The following is a 20,985-nucleotide window of genomic DNA, read 5'->3' on the forward strand; positions in this document are numbered from 1 at the left end:
GTAATACTTGCAGATTACTGGAATACTGGAACATGTGATGATATTCATACCTGTTGTTAATTCTAGAACATCCTGCAGAGACAGTTTTCAAAAAAACTTGATACTTCAAGAAGCATTTCACAATCTACACAGAGTAATTAATTGCTATTATCATTACCAGTATTTCTATTTTCTTGAAAATAATTGAAAACAAAAATATAACAACACTAGATGTGGTTAATATTAACAGTGAAAGGAGTCAGACACATGGGCAGATATGCATTCTGCAACCTGCTACAGCATATTAGCTGTATTGTGGTTAACATGATGGTGTTCAAGACTGAACTGAAGTCCTTTGTGTTGGGCTGCTCCTCTTCCTCCTGTCGAGAGTATTTCATAGGAATTCTTGACAATGGTGTATTAAATATAATTAATATTAGCACTGTAATAATTTAGCCTTTCAAAAGCTAAGTTGTTTTATTGTGTATAATTTAAATAAAAAGGTACATTTTTGTCCTCTTCCCACATTATAAAGAGCTCAAATAATATATCTCGTGTACTGAACCTCCAGAAGTAAATTATCAGAAATATGTGCACTGCACAGCAAAGAGAATCATGTCACCCATTATTACAGAAACTAAACATTTTGGCTGTCCCCTCCCTATACATATATGAGCTAATGATACTTCAAGCAATCAAAATAGAAAGTCGTGAGTAACAAAAGGAATCAAAATTTCTAGTGAGAGAAACAGATTTTGCCAATATAGCTCCAAAAAATACACAGTCACTGAAGAATTTTCTGACTATTGTAAAGCCTACAAAAAAAACTTATCTTGGAGTGGTTAGGCAGGCAAAACTTTTATGGAATGACAATTTCATAAGAAACTCTTCAAACAAAATGAAAACTATGTGGAAAGTTATTAAAAAAGAAACTTGTAGTTCAACACCTAAAAAGGAAAACATTACTCCAACACTTAATGACTCTAAGGTCACAGATCCATACACAGTTGTAAACAAGTTCGATGAATATTTCACCTCACTAGCAGAAGATCTCATTCAGGCAAACTGCAAGGTATCGTTCTTCAATTCCACCAATACGTCAAACAGCACTAATGCTACAATGTTTGTTTATGAAACAAACCCTGATGAAATTAGGAACATAATAAAATTGTTACCCAATAAAATCTCTAGTGGCTATGATGAAGTACCTGACCTCATATTAAAGGTGTGTGCTCCCCATATAGTAAAGCCATTATCAACCATCTACAACCAATAATTAAAAACTGGCATTTTTCCAGATGCTCTCAAAATAGCTAAAGTCTCACCATTACTAAAGAAAGGTTCCCCTGATTTAGTATCCAATTACAGACCATTATCCATATTAAGCATCTTTTCAAAAATCCTGGAAAAACTGTTTTATGACAGGCTTATAAATTTCATAAAAACCACACACCAATCAGCATTCAACAACATGGTTTTAGTAAATCTTTATCCACCCAGACAGCAATTTTTGAACTGTTCGACCACATACTGAAATCAATTGACCAACATAATATAGCTGCAGGTATCTTCTTAGATCTCTCTAAAGCCTTTGACGTACTAGATCATAAAATACTGCTTGCTAAATTGGAAAGAAGAGGAGTAAGAGGTGTGGCTCACAAATGGCTATGCTCTTACCTACAAAACCGCAGACAGAAGGTATCACTTCAATACGATATTAATGTACAGAATAAAATAAATAGCACAGTTTTCCTCTTGGAGGAAAGAACAATAAGATATGATGTTCCCCAGGGTTCTGTTCTAGGGCCACTACTTTTCCTCATTTACATAGATGATCTTGTTGAACGAATGAGCTCACAAGAAACTATCCTGTTTGCTGATGATACAAGCATAGTGTTGACTGGATCTAGCCCTGAATCCCTTCAGACAATATCTGATAACTCTATGAAAAAACTTTCTGAGTGGTTTAACAAAAATTGCCTAATTGTTAATAGTGGGAAAACTGTATGTATCAACTTCCATCTAATTCCCACATCCAATCAAAAAACTATCCAAGTAAAGTTAAATAATGATAAAATTGAAAATGCAAATACAACAAAATTTTTGGGTCTATGGGTCCAACAAAATTTAAAATGGGACGCACATATAAACAACTTATCAAAGAAACTCTCATCATTGTGCTATGGACTAAGAATACTAAAATCTACTACAAGTAAATCCACACTAATGCAAGCACACCATGCACAGTTCCACTCATTGCTCCGCTATGGAATCATCTTTTGGGGAAATTCAACACTCAGCACAAATATATTTAAACTACAAAAAAGAGCTCTGAGGATAATCCGTGGCCTCAAAAAGCTGGAATCCTGTGAATGTCAATTTATAAAACTTAATGTTCTAAGCATCCCATCCCTATTCATTCAAGAAACAATCCTATTCACGAGGGAATACCTCTCAAAAACAGGCAAATTAATCCAAAACAATGATATACACGCTCATTATACCAGAGGGCAATATAATATCCATCAAATGTTCTCAAGGACATCATCATACCAAAAATATATAACACATCTGGGTGTCGTATTACACAATAAAATTCCAGAACAAAAAAAACTGCTCCAGATCCAATATTTAAAAATAAACTAAGGGCATTTCTGACAAAGCACTGTTTCTATTCAGTACAAGAATTCCTGGAAATGAAAAATTATAAAGTTCCTTTGTAAAATACTGTGATTAGAGTAAAACATTCTGTAGGCAAAATAATAACCTAATTTCTACTATATACAACTATGTTTCAGTTTCACTTCCCAAAATTTTTTAACTCGCTTTTTGAATGTACAAGTACACATTCTATTAGTATTAAAACTTAATTGTCCGTGAAATCTCAATGTTAATTTCATGTTTAATGTAGTTTTTAAATGACATTGTCCTTCTGTTGTGTTTCCAGTTGACATTTTCACTATTCTGTAATATCAGTGATTATTTGTGTAAATTTAAAGTAGCACTACATTGCCTACATGTTTCTTAGTTCCCCATGTAAATTGGAGGAGGAGGAGATTAGTGTTTAACGTCCCGTCGACAACGAGGTCATTAGAGACAGAGCGCAAGCTCGGGTGAGGGAAGGATGGGGAAGGAAATCGGCCGTGCCCTTTCAAAGGAACCATCCCGGCATTTGCCTGAAGCGATTGAGGGAAAATCATGGAAAATCTAAATCAGGATGGCTGGAGACGGGATTGAACCGTCGAAATGTAAATTGTTTGTATTCTCTGTATGTGAAGTTACTATATTCATCAATGAACAATTTTGTGTACATTTTATAAATGGCAGTCCATTGCCTATTTTTTTTTCTCCAAACTACATATTTGTTAAGAAAAATGACTTGTCCTATATCATGTGTACTTTGTACAATATGTGATCCACAGGATAAATAAATAAATAAATACAAATACAAATACACAACAAACTGGAATTGTTCACTATAAACCAATTTGATCATCCATACAGTACAAGGAATAAAGATAATTTTATGCTTCCTGCCCATAGATTGAAATTATATGCTCAGTCCGCACAATATATGAGGATGAAAGTCTACAACAAACTTAAAGGCAAAAACATTCTAAACATGGAACTAGGGATACTGAAAAAGAAGTTACATGAAATTCTTATGCACAAATGTTACTACTCATTAGAAGAGTTCATGGAAGATGAACTGATAATTTGAGCAGAATCCAATCGCAAATTGGCGTTATATTGTGGAAAAAAAAATTGTCCATTATCAAGAAACATATTTACCTATGCTGGAAAATAAGAAAATATAGATACTGCTACATAAATTAAATATAGTTTTAAAAATTAATATTAGATTTTAGTTTGAAATTTTTTGTGTGTCTCCTGTACCATAATCACATGATTTGTAAGTGTATGTTACGAGAGTAATAAATCACAATTCGTCCACATGGCAGGATTCATGAAATATTAATGATAAGGTGTATTTTAAAGTGTACAGCATTCAGATATGAAGTGAAATCAAGTAAGTTCTTGTAACTGCTGCTGATGAAGCCTGCCTGCCTGCCTTAGAAAATAAACAATTCCTTTTCATACCCATTGCATCTGTAGATCTATGTTTGTTAGTACGTAATATGACAGAGTTGCCACAAATGTTTATTAGAGCATCATGTAAAAATCTGAAGTAAATCAGTCAAGATCTCCGAGATTTTTGGTAACAAAGTTAAACAATGACCTGTCTTTATATATTAGTACAGATTTAATGTTAAGTACTATTTATAAAGTCAGACTGATAATGGAGCATTTCATGTCACTTATGGCTTCATGTCAGATCAATATAATTCAGAGTCTGTGCAGGTATTTACATACCCACGGGCACTGTTCAGGTAGTTCAGTCAACTGGGACTTATTTGTTTGAATGTGCATGTTCTGTACTATGTATGTGTGTGTGATTTGGAATTAAAAAATACTTTTTTTTTACTAATGGCGAGATTGAAGCAATTAAGTTTAAAGAAGTTTCTCATAATGCTAATACATTCCTTTCCAAAATGTTTAAAATTATCTACTTGGTAAGTTGTTTTCCTGATAGCTGACAATATAACATGCCGTAAGTAAACATATAATAAGATAAATATGTTATGTAGCTTTCATAATGGAGAAGCAAAGAATGGTTCATTACAACAATCATTTTCAAACATGTTACCTGTGTTCCTTCATCTAGTAAAGCTCCTGCTTGAACTTTTGCTAGGAATGCATTATGTGCTCTAATAACATCATCCAAGCCTTCTGCTTGCTGCACTTCCTTGTTAAATGCCTCCCAGGAGCATTCCAATACCTCAAATAGGGTGTAGTACTGCACTTGATGTACGAAGTGCACCATTTCGGAAATTAAGAGATGTAATCTCTGCAATAAAGGCTTCATTCCAGGTAGACATTTCATCTGCTTAGCAGCTGTCAACTGCCGTTTGAATGCCAGGCTTAATACAAATTCCATTCTCTTAGCTCGCCAAAGAGCATTGAACAGCATCAAGTACGTTGACATATTCATAGCAAGAACCTGTACAGAAACCAAAGTATCATTTACTAGTTTTAGCAAGAGGTATTCCTTTAAAGGTTTTTATTGTTTGAACTGTCTTTCATTACATTCTACATCTTAAGTAAAATTGTGATATCATTTCATGTTTTCATACTGTTGAGAAATTAATGTTGTATTTGCTAGTTTCATAAAAGATTATTTTACTTTTTAGGGTAAAATTACAAACAATTTGTGTATGTAACTACAAAAAAACTTCAGAAGACATTAAGCTCATTTAATTCTGAGAACAGGCTTAAGTCTTTATGGAATGTAGTGAAATGAGAGGGAGGACAAGAAGTCCTATATCCGAGTAACATGACTATTGATTTTAATGGAAGGGCTGTGAATGGTCACACACAGCAGGTATGCTTAACAATCATTTCATAAGTGAGGTAGGAAATATAGGGTAAGCACTTCAACAGAAAAATCAAAGCAGCATGTTGATAAAGCAACTCTCATGAAATTCAGTCATGTTGATGTCTCATCCAGCTATTCTTAAATGAAGAGTATTATATATTCTCTCAAAAATAGAAACTCATCTGGATTTCATGACATTTCTAACAGATTACTGAAGATTTGTTGCCATATAATAATGGATATCTTTCAACACATCCAAAGGAACACAATGGCAAACCACCTCCACTAGGACCTTGCCTAGTACGGCGGTGCAGGTTACTGGCATCGTTCCCCTATCATCATCATCATCATCATAACCCATCATCACTAATTCAAGGTATTTTTTTCAGAGAAATGAAGTATGTCATTGTTGAACCCCTTATAAGAAAGATAGCAGGAAAGATGTCAAAAACTAGCAACCCTTTTCACAACAGGAATCTTCCAAACTTTATGAGAAGATGATGTTTTCTATTATAGTATCCCACTGTGACACTAATAACCTCAGTAAATCAGTATGAATTTCAGAAGATTTTCTCCACTGGGAACACAATTTACACGTTCACTCACGAAATTTTACAAGCTTGAAATAACAAAACAGCACTGGTTGGTAATTATCTATGATTTATCCAAGGCATTCGACTATGTGAATCACAACATTCTCCTAGTTAAAGTGAGGTTTTGTGGAACTGATTGTGCAGCCAACCAATAGTTAGTATCATATGTAATCACAAGAATGCTGGAAGTTGTACTTAATAATTTAACCAGTTTATGCAGTGGAAAATTTTCTGATTGTAGAGAAATAACCTATAGGCTTCCACAAGGCTCAATCTTAGGTCCACTGTTTTTCTTATGTGTGAACAATCTTCCGTCTGATATATAACAAGCAGAATTAGTTCTTTTTGTGGATGATTCTAGTATTTTATTCAACCCAAACACACAAACAGGAACAGAAGAAATGGAAATTAATGTTTTTAAAAGTATTATTGAGTGGTTTTCTGCAAATGGTGTCACTATCAATTTAAAAAAGAGACAACATATTCAGTTCTGGACATCTAAAGGTACTATACAAGGCTGTTCCAGCTTGAATGGCTGCCTGTGGGCAGCTGGTTGCCCATAGGTAGTAGTTATCAGCAGTGGACAAACAGGTAATGTGCAGTCTATCAGGCAGCCAGGCTGCAGCATGTGCGACCATACTGCCATGGCCTCACGTCTGCCAGCAGGGATGAGAAACTTTTCACACATGCACAGAATATGTGCAGTAGGGACACCTGATGGATAGGCTTTATTTACTAACTGCACTTATGCCCATGTGAGTTTTTGATATCTCCTAAGCACTGTGCCCCATGGGATGTCACTGGAACAACTTCTACTACATAAGTTAGAATTATAGCACAAAGTGAGGACGTAATAAATATGGTGGGACCTCCAAAAATTTTTAGGTGTCTATACTGGTGAGAATTTGAACTGGGAAACACACATTTTGGAGCAATTAAAACAATTTAGTTCAGTCACATTTGCTTTTCAAATCATTGTAAATCTTGGGAAGATGGAAATCAGTAATTTCACATGTTTTGCACATGTCATTAAATTATTATTAAGTAATAATTATGTACATATTTACAGCCATATTAAAAAAAGAAAGAAAGAAAGAAAGAAAAACACCACCTGCAAATTGTCAGCATGTAGCTACGTTAACACATGAATGTGTATTGTGAATGTAAAATGATGTGTTCCGCATCATTCTGATGAACTGTACAAATGATCCGAGGGATATGAAATTGATTAACCAATTAATCAACAAATAACACTAAGTGTATGGCTATAAGTATTTCACAAGAGAGTCCTCAAATAAAAAGTTCTTGGTAAACTTGTGTCAAACTTGGGTAAAATTGCAGTCTTTCAATGATGGCAGTCAGTCAGCGAAAGCTTGGGATTTTACCCAAATTTGATATGGCATTTTTACTGTTTTGCTGATGAATTTTTACTCACAAATTTTTATCCACCAGTACAATTACTTCAAGAGTCTATGTGAAATGCTCCCTCCTGAATTCCTAAAATACAGGTGTGAGATATAAGCCTTCGTTAAGTTAAATACCCCATCTATAGCACATGTTTCAAGAGAGATCTAGAAAAATTAAGTGTCACATACAAAAGAAACTTGTAAGAACAATCTTACCATTATGTGTCAGAATATTAGAGGACTTTAAAAAACCACAAAGTTAATGAACATATCTATTTAGATGATAGAAACTGCCGAAAGGAAGTTTGTGTATCATGTCTTTCTGAGAACCCTATAGATACAGGGATGCATTTGTTAGGTGTGTTGCAAGATGTCTTCTAATATTCTGCAAATAAAATATCTAGAAAATAATAAAAAAAATCATCATCAAATCTTTCCTTGGAGTAATAAATCTATAAAATTTGTGTGCCACAGTCATTCTGTAACAAAAAACGTATTGCACATTCTTAATTGTGTTTGCTTTTTTGCATCTAAGGGGAGGAGAATCACACAGAGCGGTTTTGTGAAAGTTGGAAATATACTTTAGTGTGCCCCACAAGAAGAAATCTTAAGAAATGTGGTGCTACTCATTGGGAGTTCAAATATTAGATTGTTGATGGTACCCCTTGGGAAAATAGCAGGATAAGTTTGCCTGGAGGTCTTGGTTCAAATGGCTCTGAGCACTATGGGACTTAACTTCTGAGGTCATCAGTCCCCAAGAACTTAGAACTACTTAAACCTAACTAATAAGGACATCACCGTAGCAGTTGCTCGGTTCCAGACTGTAGCGCCTAGAACCACTTGGCCACTCCGGCCGGACTGGAGGTCTTGTCAGTGATGTGGAGGAGTCCGTTCTGGCAGCTATTTAACAAACTGTGTGCAATCAGTTGCAAATCATGGCTAATGCCAGGACGAATGTATTGCCTGTCACTTGCACTGAGGCCATCCTCAGTTATTTCCAGTAGTTGTCCAATTTGTGAAGGCAGCTAGCATCACATGCAGGGTGCAGACTAAGCTCACTATTTGTAGCATCATATCCAAAGTTGAATGAAATCTCTTATTTCGAGCAGTGTGAAAGATCTAAATTTGATGAGTAAACAATTCCATGATGACAGTGGAAGTAAATTTCTTGACTTCTGCTTTTGGCCATAAAACTGTAGGCCTGCCCCAAAATTTTTGAATTGGTTAACGTAAGAAGAGGGTACGCATGATCCTAAGGCTGTGATAGCATCAGTGACTTGAGGGGTTATAAGAACCATTAAAAAACATAGGAAAATATTCTTATTTAGCACAAGAAACCAATATAAATTACAGAGTATCTGAGTACTCAACATAGAATATTCAGTGTTGGGGATGAAGACATGCAGCACAAACGGATAAAATTAAAAGGTGTCATTCAATAGAGAGAGAAGTATGTCCAGAGCAAGGTTTTCTGGGATGGGAAATGTCTCCCATGGTTTAACAGCCACATTAGAAAATTGCTACTTAACCATAGAGAGCATCACGGATTTAAAAATGACAAAACCCAGCTGTCAAACAGAAGCTGAACTAAGCAGAAAATGAGCACGAAGAGAGCACTGAATTATTTTGAAAGTAAAATTTAGCAAACTGGTGTGACTAACAACCCTAAAAAGTTTTTGTCTTATATCAAATCAGTAAGTGGATCAAAATTATTTATTCAATCGCCTAGGGACCATACTTGGTACTGGAACAGAAGAGGACAGAGAGAACGCTGAAATGTTGAATTCGATATTCCTAAATTGCTACATCACTGAAGATCAGGATACAGGCCGCCTTCCTTTCAATTATCAAACAAACTTCAAAATGGCCAATATGGAGAAGTAATCACACAATGAAAAAAGCAACTACAAATGAATGGTAGCAAAAAAGCATATCGATGAGATGAGATACCTCTAAGATTCTACAGACATTGTATGAAGAAAACTGCTTCCCTTCCACCAGCAGGTTATTGTAGGTCACTGGAGCTATGAAGGGTACCTAGTGACAAAAAAAATTATTGCAGCTCATTTCCGTTTTCAAGAAGAGTTGTAGGGCAGATGCAAACAGTTATATACCTGTATCACTGACATCAATCTGTTTTAGAATTATGGAGCATGTTTTATGCTCATATACACTATGTGATCAAAAGTGAACATACACTTTTCATATTAAGTGCATTGTGCTGCCACCTACTGCCATGTACTCCATATCAGCGATCTTAGTAGTCATTAGACATCATGAGAGAGCAGAATGGGGAGCTCTGCAGAACTCATGGACTTCGAACATGGTCAGGTGATGGGGTGCCACTTGTGTCATAGGTCTGTACACAAGATTTCCACACTCCTAAACATCCCTAGACCCACTGTTTTCGATGTGGTAGTGAAGTGGAAATGTGGAGGGACATGTAGCGCAAAAGCATACAGGCCGACATCGTCTCTTGACTAGTAGAGATCGCCGACAGTTGAAGAGGGTCGTAATGTGTAATAGGCAGACAGCTATCCACACTATCACACAGGAAATCCAAATTGCATCAGGATCCACTGCAAGTACTATGACAGTCAGGAGGAAGGTGAGAAAACTTTGACTTCATGGTTGAGCGGCTGCTCATAAGCCACACATCACGACGGTAAATGCCAAACGATGTCTCGCTTGGCGCAATGAGCGTAAACATTGGACGATTGAACAGTGGAAAAACTGTTGTGTGGAGTCACGAATCATGATACACAATGTGGCGATCAAATGGCAGGGTGTGGGTATGGCAAATGCCCGGTGATCATCATCTGCCAGCGTGTGTAGCCCAACAGCAAAATTGGGAGGTGGTGGTGTTATGGTCTGGTCGTGTTTTTCATGGAGGGGTCTTGCACCCCTTGTTGTTTTGTGTGGCACTATCACAGCACAGGTCAACATTGATGTTTTAAGCACCTTCTTGCTTCCAACTGATGAAGAGCAATTCGGGGATGGCAATTGCATCTTTCAGCACAATCGAGCACCTGTTCACAAAGCATGTGCCTGTAATGAACTGGCCTGCACAGAGTCCTGACCTGAATAATATAGAACACCGACTTCATGCCAGGCTTCATTGACTGACATCATTACCTTTTCTCAGTGCAGCACTCCTTGAAGAATGGGCTGCCATTCCCAAGAAACCTTCCAGAACCTCATTGAACATATGCCTGTGAAAGTGGAAGGTGTCATCAACACTAAGGGTGGGCCAACACCATATTGAATTCCAGTAGTTCCAATGGAGGGTGCCACAGACTTAAGTCATTTTCAGCCAGATGTTCGGATACTTTTGATTACATAGTGTATTATAAAATTTTTGGACAATGAAAATCTCCTCTATAAATATCAACTGCATTCCACAAACAAAGATCTTGAGAAACTCTGTTTTCTCCGTTCTTCCATGAGATCTACTAATTGGCACTTGGGCTGATGCCATGTTCCTTTATTTCAGATAGTCATTTGACACAGTCCTGCAGTATCCTTTGATTTTTAAAAAAGTACAAGCTTACTGAGTATCAGATTGGATCTGCGACTGCATTAAGGATTTCCTTGTAGACAAAACAGTACATCACTCTTGACAAAATGCAAGTGACAGATGTGAAGATAGTTTCAAAAGCACCCCTAGGTAGTGTGATAGGCATGTTACTGTTTACCAATGTTACTGTTTGCCATCTCACACACAAGAGCATCAGTAGGCACAAAGATTCATAGGAATAATTTTAAGGAACTTTAATTCATCCATGGAAAACACTGCTCACAAAACACTTGTTCCCTCAATTTCTGGGCAATTTCCATTAGTCTGGAACCCTTACCAGGTCATCGTGATAGAGGAGATGGACAACATCCAATGAAGAGTGGTGCATTTCATCATGGGATTGTTTAGTTAGGGCAAATACATTACAAAGATGCTGAATTAACTCTAATGGCAGATGTTTCAAGAGACGCTTTTTGCAACATGTAATGGTTCACCACCAAAACTGAGACAGTACATTCTAGGGAGCATCTGGCAACTCATTACTTCCTCTCATGAACATCTCACAAAATGACCACAAGAGAAAATTCAAGAAAGTAGAGCTAACATGGAGGTTTAATGACAATTGTTCTTTCCATTCGCTGCATTTTATGAGTTATTGGAGAGCTGGGAATTCCACCTCCACTGTTTTAGGTTGCAGTGTTCTCCTAACATCATTTCTGGTAAGCAGCAGAGTGCTTTGCTTTTATCTTTAAGTAGTCATTTATACCAAATGGTGAAGAAACTGAAACCACTTTTGGACCCTGTTTAATTGTATTTCAGTGATCTTTGTGCACTGTCAACTGAATACCACAGTCAGCAGATGCGCCTTGCTGCTAGGCTCCAGTTGAATCATTGGCACTGGTACAAAGGTTGGGCTGTAGACTTGCAAAGTATCATACACAAGTGGAATTTCACATGGCAGAACTGTAAAGTTTCATATGTGGAACATTTAATTTGAGACTGCAAGGAAGGCCAATTCTAAGGCATTCACTAAGCCTGACCCTAGTCCAAGTGATTGGATTGAACTGGACGATGTGGTTAAAGGGAGCAAACTATGAGGCAGTCAGTCCCTCTATCCTTTGTGTGTCGATCCAGGAGGAGTTCTCAGATAGAAGGGACACAGAAGACAAATCTTGATGAACCTGATTTTCACAGAGAATCAATAAAACCAAGAGACAGAAGCAAGTAGAAGTGAGAGAGGGGTAAGAGGATGAAGGTCGGTCAGCTACAGAAACCAGCTGGAGGTCCCAAGGACATGTTATATCACGAGAGACATACCTTCTGCAACTGACCAGTGTTTCCTCACCCTCCATTACCACAAGAAAACTAATGACATGAAAACGTTCATAAAACTTCAGGAAGAGAACAATGACAAGACAGAAAACCAATGACACAAGTAAAAGAATAAGGAGTATTAAAAAGGTGGAAAGGACAGGAGCTATGCCTGATCACTGAGCAAGATAGCCTGAAGGCTACTCATGGTGTCACTGCTGATTAAAAATGTCTTGTCAGTACAAGAACAAACATGCTTAAGGGATCACACCACGGCCACCAATCCTGGAGGGAAAACACTACATCTGTGTAGCAGGGAGCATTGTTCATTCCACATTGTATGGATGTAGGCAAAACTGGTTCATCTGCCAGCTGTAGAGCTGTCAGTGTATACCAATTCTGAACCTGGAAATGCATCAAGGACAACCACAAACTGCTGGTGAAAAACAATGGGGTTAAGGTACTCTTTCAGTCCAAAGGATAGGTTGAGACTGATCCAAGGATGGTGTACACACCATAGGGGCATATGCAAGGGCTCCTTGATTAGAGATGACAATGAGGGAGAAAGTATAAGTTCAGAGCAGAGACTGTGTATGTGAACTCTATTGTGACCCCACTCCTGGGCCACTGTAGTGGTAGGTGGATTTCCCCATCAGGAAAGAGGATATGAGCATTTGGATGTTCATGGGAGCAGTAAACATGTATCACATAGCTGAGGAGCACTTATGGTGCCTGATCTGTGGAGGAGGGACCTCTGCCTCTGAACAGACTGTTAACAGAGCTGGTCTGAAAGGAATCTGTCACAAGTCAAACCCCTATGTGGTGTTTTGGGTCCAGTATCCACAGTACTGAAGGCAATACCAAGCCATATGTCAGATATGGATCACAGCTTTGTAAAGCCACCGAAGTGTCAAGTGGTCTGTGCCCCAAATGGTGTTACTGAAACAGCAAAGGGTATTAAGGTTTGATTAGCACATTCACTTAAGTTGGAGAAGATGGGGGAAGCCACATCACACCATCTGGGCAACAAAGATCAGAGTCAGAAAGCGATATGACTCCACTACATTGACTAATTGGTCATTGATGTAGAGTTATGAGTGGATGGGCCCTGTGATGATGACAGAAGTGCAGACATGTCTTGGTGGCTGAAAACTAGAAGCCCCAGGTGAGAGCACAGGCCTGCACTTTCCATATGGCACCCTGCAGTTGGAGTTCAGCAACACCTACAGTGGAGGTGTAACAGTAAATGCAAAAATCATCAGCATACATGGGGGGTGACAATGTAGACCCAGCTGCTGCATTTAGACCATTGAAAACCACTGGAAAAGGGCACTATCAATACAAAGCCCTTTGGGACATGATTCTCTTGTATATTGGAGGTACTGTGGGAAGCACCAACCTGAATCTAGAAAGTATGGCCTGATAAGATAATGATGCCACGTGGTGTCACAAGCCTTTTTCAAATCGAAAAAGACAGTGATAAGGTGTTGACACTGAGCAAAATCTGATGAGACAGCAGTCTCCAGGCAGACCAAGTTGTCAGACTTGGTGAAAAATACCCTGAGGCAGAGTAAAAAACCCTTAAGATCTGAGGTACCAACATAGGTGCCAGCTCATTAACACTAGCAAGTTGCAAAGAACATTAGTGAGGTTAATTGGGTGACAGCTACCCATCTCAAGGGGATGCTTACCTGTTTTCAGTATTGGAGGATCATGCTTTCTCACTATTGAGATGGAAACATGCCCTCACTCCAGATACAGTTGAAAACGGCAAGGACATGGCATTGGGAATTCATCAATAGGTGTTTGAGCATTTGGCTGTGGATGCAGTCTGGCCCTGGACCCATGTCAGGGCAAAGTGTTAGGGCATTGAGGAATTCCCACTCACTGAATGGAGTGTTATATCAATCCAGGGGACATGTTGTGAAAGGTATGTGAATTCACTCCAACCCACAGTTTGAGACATGAGATGCAGGTTGATAATTCTTCGATGCAGAGGCTCAAGCATAATTCAGAGCAAATTTTTGGTAATATAATCTAGGTCAGCGCACACAACACTATTCTGGGAGGCCCTAACTGGTATCTGTAGAGATGTCTAACATTTCCCCGAACTTGCAAAGGAAGGGTGCGGTTCAATGGTAGTAACATACCATTCTCAGCATTATTGTTCCTGTCATTTGATTAAGTGGCAGGCCTGGGCATGGAGATATTTAAAAGCAATGCAGTGCTCTGTCAGTGGACGTTTGAGAGCCTGCCTGTTATCTCTAGTGGCCAGAGCGATATCTGAAGTCAACCAAGGTGTTGTCTTCAGATGGGGGATCACTGAGTCCACTGATCATATAATGGCAGTGGTTTTGCTCTGGACAGCTCAATTGATACTTCTCTATGATAGTCTACTGAGGATGAATGGAGAGACAAAGGGATCGCTGTCAGTACTGTATAGAGCCCATCTGAGTGAACACCCAGGCGAGAGAAGCTTAGTGATTGACAGGATAATCGGAAAACAGTCACTTGTCTATACCTCATCAAGGTCTCTCCAGTGAATTGAGGGGAAAAGACCTGGGCTGCAAATGTAAAGATTAATGGCTAAAAAGATCCATGTGCCACACTGAGGTGTGTGGGGTCACCGGTATTCAAGAGACAAAGATCAAGCTCCGCAAGTGAAGTTTCGACAGCTTTACTGTAGCCAGTGATTGTAGTCCATCCCAAAAAGTGTTGTGGGCATTGAAGTTATCCAAAATGAGGAATGTGGGATAGAGCAGAGAAATCATTGAAGACAATGTGTTCTTAGACACTTTGCCACTGGGAAGGGCACAGACATTACAGGCAGTAAAATCACATGAACAACCATAGTCTCCAAAGTCTTATCAAGTGGACATGTTTGCTGTAGATGGAGTCTACAACATATGTGCAAACTCCACCAGATGCTCTGTCACAGGTAGCTCAATTCTTAAAACAGACCCAGGAGGGATTCACAATGCTGGGAGCTAAGTTTCCTAGAGGGCAATGCAGGAGACAGGTGGTCATCTGCTGCCATAATTTACAAGGATATGGCATCAGTACACATTGGTCCTGAAGCAGGTTGTATGGGGAGACCTGGTGCCAGAGGACCCACCAGGAACTCCACCTCAGTTAGCAATCAGAAACGTATAGGGTCCAGTGACAAAGGACCACTGGAACTGGAACTACTACTACTACTACTACTACTACTTTGACATCTTCTCCCTGTCCCTCTCTTCCTTGGATAATTTCAGTGTTCGCAAGGGCTTGTCTGCCATAGTTTCGGCCACAGGTTGTAGACCAACAGAATCCTGGGAGCCTGGTAGGCGAGTATCCCAAAGGACACCATCCTGGTGGGAGATGCCAGATGGGGGTGGTGCTTCTGTAGCCATAGGTTTGGGATCAAATTCCTCACTGGGTAGGGAGTTGATGCTGCTGAAGTGGGCGTGGGAAGAAACAGTAAGGAAGGGGTTCCCAGCTACCAAGTGAGCGGGTGTAATCGAGCAGCTCCAAGTGCCTGGTTTTGAAGGAACAAAGAGCAGTGGTACCACTGCTAGACAGGATGACATCATCATTAGTGTAGCAAACTTTAATCATCATATGTACAGGATGTAAACAACCATATTTCTTTTTGACCTCCTCATACACAAGTCAGTTAAGGGTCTCGTACTCTTGAATTTTCTTTTCTATTTTGAAGACAGTGCAGTCAGCTGAACAATGGCAATGGCACAGACAGGTGGGGTGGGGGGCTGGCATTACAATGCGAAGACATGTGCCTTGTGTCTCACGCATTGTAAGCGCTGCAGGGGAGGGAGAACATGAGGTTGCACACTGCATTGATATATCATCACCTTAACCTTTTCAGACAATGTGTCACCTTCAAAAATGAAAGTCCTAGTATCAACACTATTGCCCTTAGGTTACCACTGGACATGATGGACAAAATGCATACCCTTTAACTACAAACTGGCACATAACTCATCAGCAGTCTGCAAAAGCAGGTTGCAGTGGGAGATGATACTAAGACTATTATGGACTAATAGCTATAGGAATTTCACCCACCTTGTTACAGGTGAGAGTACATGCAACTGAGCAGGGGATGTCATTTTAATCACAACAGTATCACTTTCCTTTTTTGAAGTTGTTGATAATTCACCAAGGCTGCCCTCAATGTGTTCAACATAGAATAATGGATTTGTGGCCAAAAATAAAATCCTGTCAGTCTTAGAGCAATTTAAGTATTGTGAGGAGTATTTCTCCATTTGTTTCTTATGCCAACATTCCTGTCACGGCATAGTCTGGGAAGGAAATATTGTGAGGTCATATCTCTCCATGTTGTAATAATCCTTTCCTTCTGAAGAGATTTCTGGGGCCATGCTGCCACCAGCAGAAGAAGAAAGTCTGAGCCACTTCATTTGTGAGTCATCCACCTTGGTGCCACCTACTCCAAATAGGGGCTCTCCCCAAGGGCACCACCAAGCCACATTAATGGCTAACTGGCCGGGTAACTGTTGCTCAGCCATGATGCCCTAGCCATGATGGGCACATACTCCTTCTAACATGTGGGGAGTTTTCAGTACAGGCACCAATAGTGCAATCCCTGCATGGTTAGAAGGCTATGACTGTACAGGTACATAACGATGCCTCACAACAGAATGGCTGCTGTGTTAGGTTTGGGTGTATTACTTTTGCCAGAGAGGAAAAATACAGAGAAGCAAAAAGGTGGAACACACACCACATTTGGTGACTTTCGCCAATTGATATGAACTTCTGTAAAATTTGGAGGAGGAATGGTAAGGCAAACCAAACAACAGGACCATGCAGTGAAGGATGAAAAGTTGCGGGAAGTGCCAGAACACAAAAAAATGAGTGTCCAAAATCTTAAACCAAATCTAAGCATGGTCAGCACCAAGAAGACCATCCAATGGAAAGGCAAAGGAGGAGAAAGAATAGCAGAAAGATGGACTTGCAGCAGGGAAAGGGAAGTGGTGCTGTAAGGGTTAGGGCCCCATGTTGACGAAGCACGTACCTGTAAGAGGGATGAGAGCCTCCGGCAGCGAGTCCTAGTTCTTAAAACTGCTAAATCAGCTGATGATTCTGACTCATCGTATCTATTTCTACACATAAGTATGACCCAAGTTCACGGGCTTCCATGTTGCCAGCGTATCATGAAAGACAAGTATGTTAATCATTGCCCCCCCCCCCCTCCTCCCTCCCCCCCCCCCCCCCCAAAATTGAGTATGACTTTTCTGTAATGTTAACAGGGTGCCTTTGGAACGTTCTCTCTTCTTGGCATCACATCGTCAGTTAAATACATTAAGAAAGTCCAGTCCTGTCCTCAAGTGTGATGGTGGCCATAATGAGCTGATGCCCACATTGTGCAGCTGACTGCTGGACCCGCAACAAGCATGGCCACCTGGCTGTCTTATGTCAACAAGTAGCTTGCGGGCATCATGCTTGGCCAAAGTATGACAATGTAGGAGTCCATAATGTGAAGGCTGTGGATCATATGCCTCTCGTGCCCCTGCAAAAGTTCACTTTGACCTCGACACTGCTCGGCCAGTCCATGGAATTCCAGCTGAACACCAGTACTGCCATTTCTTTAATCAGTGAGAACCCATGTAGCCACCTGGGTTCACCTCTGCTGCAGTGGACCCAGTGCTGGGTCCTGTCTTCTTTGAGAACTGTCAACGGTGGCCAAGTACAAAAATGGTGATTGCGTACTAACCTTCTTAGTTGTGTGTTCCACTTCTGCTATTGACACTTCAGGCTTAGATGCCTTTACCAGTTTTCAGCACAATGTAGAGGAGCAATTTAATTTCGTGTCAGCCACGTTGCCTTTTTCTAATCCTTACACACTGTGCTTGAGGTACATAGAGGTGTTAAACCATTACTTGTGTGTGCATGTAACTTTACGTCTCATATTTCTCTGAAGTCTTCTATGGTGCCTAAATTTTGCTGAGCTTGCTCACTTCTAGTGGCAGTTAATGACGATGCTCAGGCAGATCTTGCATGGTTCCAAGATCAAGCCAGTATTTCCTCCAGTCAATGAGCAACACCTATGGTGGTCATTAAAAAATTGAAGGGATTCTTATGCACTCATGGTTATTTGAAGTCTACTATTATTTCCCAGTCTGACATTGATCTTTACCCCCTACCTCACCTGGAGGAGTTGTCTAAACTGTCAGAGGGGCCAATATTATTTGAAGGTAGATTTAAAGACTGTATCTTCAAATGCCTCTTGATGATACTTTGAGAAGTTGCTGGTTTTACATATGCCATTCATCATATTCAGGTAAAATGGCTTATTGTGTGGGATTGCCCCACACCAACAATTTTCCAAAATTATTTAGAGCAATGGATTGATGATAATCCACACAGTGTTAATTATTTGGTCAATGTTGTTAAAGCACTGATACACATGGGACATTACAAGAATCTTTAATCCCATTTTCGAAGGCTCCAGGAGAATGAGCTATGCTGTCAGCTGGAAACGCAAAATTTTGTTGTCCACAGTTGCAAATACCTGGTACACATTCTTAGTCACAAGGATATGACACCCAAATGAGATCATGTTGATGCAATTATCAACATGCTAGCCCCCAGTAATTTCAACAGTTGCAATCATTTCTGCGAAAATTGCATACTATGCCAATTTCATTGCTCAAGTAGCACAAATCATGCACCCACTAAATCAGCTGTGCAAGGAGGACATTAAGTTTGTGTCATCAGCTGCCAGTCAACAGGCTTCTCAGCATCTTAAGGAAGGTCTCAAAACAGCTCCATGTGTTGTGCCACATACACCATGTTTGCTGTTAATATTTGTGAAAGATGCATCTCACTAGGGCTTTGCAGTGTTTTTGTCACACAATTTGTTAGATGGTTCAGACTTCAACTGCCTTCACCTCCATTAAATGCTGTACAGTGTAACTACTTCCAAACTGAGGACTCTTAGCTATTATTTATGGAGTAAGAAGTTAAATGTATATTTTTGTGACAGCAAATTTCACTTCTTAACTGATCACAAACCTTGGATTTCCTTGTTCAGGCATCAGTACAAACTTTGGAAAAGTTTTATTAGCTGGTTATCACTATTAAATACGGTTTCATCCCACCACCCAAAATGCTAATGCAGACAGCCTGTCTCATGGAAGGTTTTGTTAATGGTCCAGAAGGGGGGCATGCATATGTTTCTCATCAGCCCAACCCAAATTTTTCCAATTATTTTTCATTGTGCTACTGGCTCAACACCTGACAGGATGTCTTAACATTCACCACAGAGGACTGACTGTTGGGTTGTCATTCTACCCTGCCCCTGCTTCCAGGTCATCACCCCCCCCCCCCCCCTGCACCCCCCTCACATCCTCCTGCTCCTTGATGCATCACATTGGGGATGACACACATGAAAGCATTGGCCAAGTGGCACATTCACTTGCCCAGCATTGATGCTAACATTAAATGCATGTCCCATTCCTCCTGTGCCTGCCCCCTCAATCAAGTATTCCCAGCACAACATTTTTCACTGTCACACTGCCCTGACCACCCTTGGGTGATGGTCAGCGTCAATTAAGCAGGGCCATTTGAGGGCACTGTGTTGTTGCTGGTGGTCACTTACATGTGGGGCAGCTGTGTCTTGGCTTGCATGTTAGGCTAGCATCCAAGGTGGGCCGTAGGAATCATTGTAGATCACAGGAGCCATCAGTTGTTCAATGTTGAGGCTGGGTATGTTCATCTGTTCCATCACTGCAACCAGTTCTGGCCACAGACACAGTCTTAATTGGTGCCCCTGTGCCTTGCCTCCACCTCTGACCCACAGACCAGATACCAGGGCTGCCTCCAGCCAGGTCTCTCGTCCTCTCTCTACACCACCTCCACCAGGTTATGACCCTCTGCCTTTGGTGATATGTGGCTGGGTAAGTGAGGGGATCACAATTTGGAAATTTATAAAGACAGAACCACTCTCTCCGTCCCAATTATCCCTCACCCTGATTATCACACTGTGGGTGCACCGACATGTCTGTCACCCCTACAGTCTACAACTGGACTACCTGCCATACTCAGGCGTGAGCCGACAGTCTTAAATTCACTGACAAAGAGATATTGCTCCACCCTCCATGTAGCATTGTTTGCTGCCATTAAGCTGTGTTAATTTTATGTTGTATGTTGTGTTGGGCTAAATTTTAGCCTGAAGAGAAGAAAAATTGGCAACAATAGACAAGAGTGATATTAGTGCCCCTTCCAGATAATTTATGAACTTGTTTGGAAAAATAGCAGAAGTGATGCTTCATGTTGAAAATGTATGAACTACAAGGGTTTGTTGGGAAAATTATGTTATAAAATATGCAATAATTTTTGTTTGCAGTGAGACAGTATCAAGATGTGTATGGTATACAGTTCGGTTTTTGGAAAATGTAACAATTTCCGGGGACTGTAGGTAGTTTGGGAGATAACAGCATAGCTTAAACTGCTGTGAGTTAAATGAGTAGTAAGAACATTTAAACTAAGGGTTTTAAATTCAAGTCCAATACAATTTACGAAAATGTTTATGTTTTTTGAAGTACATGCTTAAAAATTAATTTTCCACTACTTTAATTTACACACAATTCACACAATTTTTAAGTGTGTTGAAAAGTGTAAAAGTGTATTCTACTGTTGTCTGTGATGTAACATGCTGTAATTCATTACTTTAGTGGTGTTGAAGGCTTCATAAAATAAACTTCATTTCATTTCCTGTTGAATCTA

At 39.8% G+C, this 20,985-nt stretch overlaps 1 protein-coding gene across 1 annotated transcript in view; it reads right to left on the reverse strand.

Annotated features, from left to right (window-relative positions):
• The window catches only part of LOC126470779 (gamma-tubulin complex component 3-like), a 223,444-nt gene that overhangs the window by 58,484 nt on the left and 143,975 nt on the right, over positions 1–20,985 (reverse strand). The window contains exon 9 of the mRNA XM_050098787.1: positions 4,688–5,041. Within this exon, the coding sequence (XP_049954744.1) occupies positions 4,688–5,041 (354 nt within the window). The remainder of the gene's footprint in view (positions 1–4,687; positions 5,042–20,985) is intronic.

The sequence above is a fragment of the Schistocerca serialis genome, chromosome 3 (assembly GCF_023864345.2).
Source record: "Schistocerca serialis cubense isolate TAMUIC-IGC-003099 chromosome 3, iqSchSeri2.2, whole genome shotgun sequence".
Lineage (NCBI taxonomy): Eukaryota > Metazoa > Arthropoda > Insecta > Orthoptera > Acrididae > Schistocerca > Schistocerca serialis.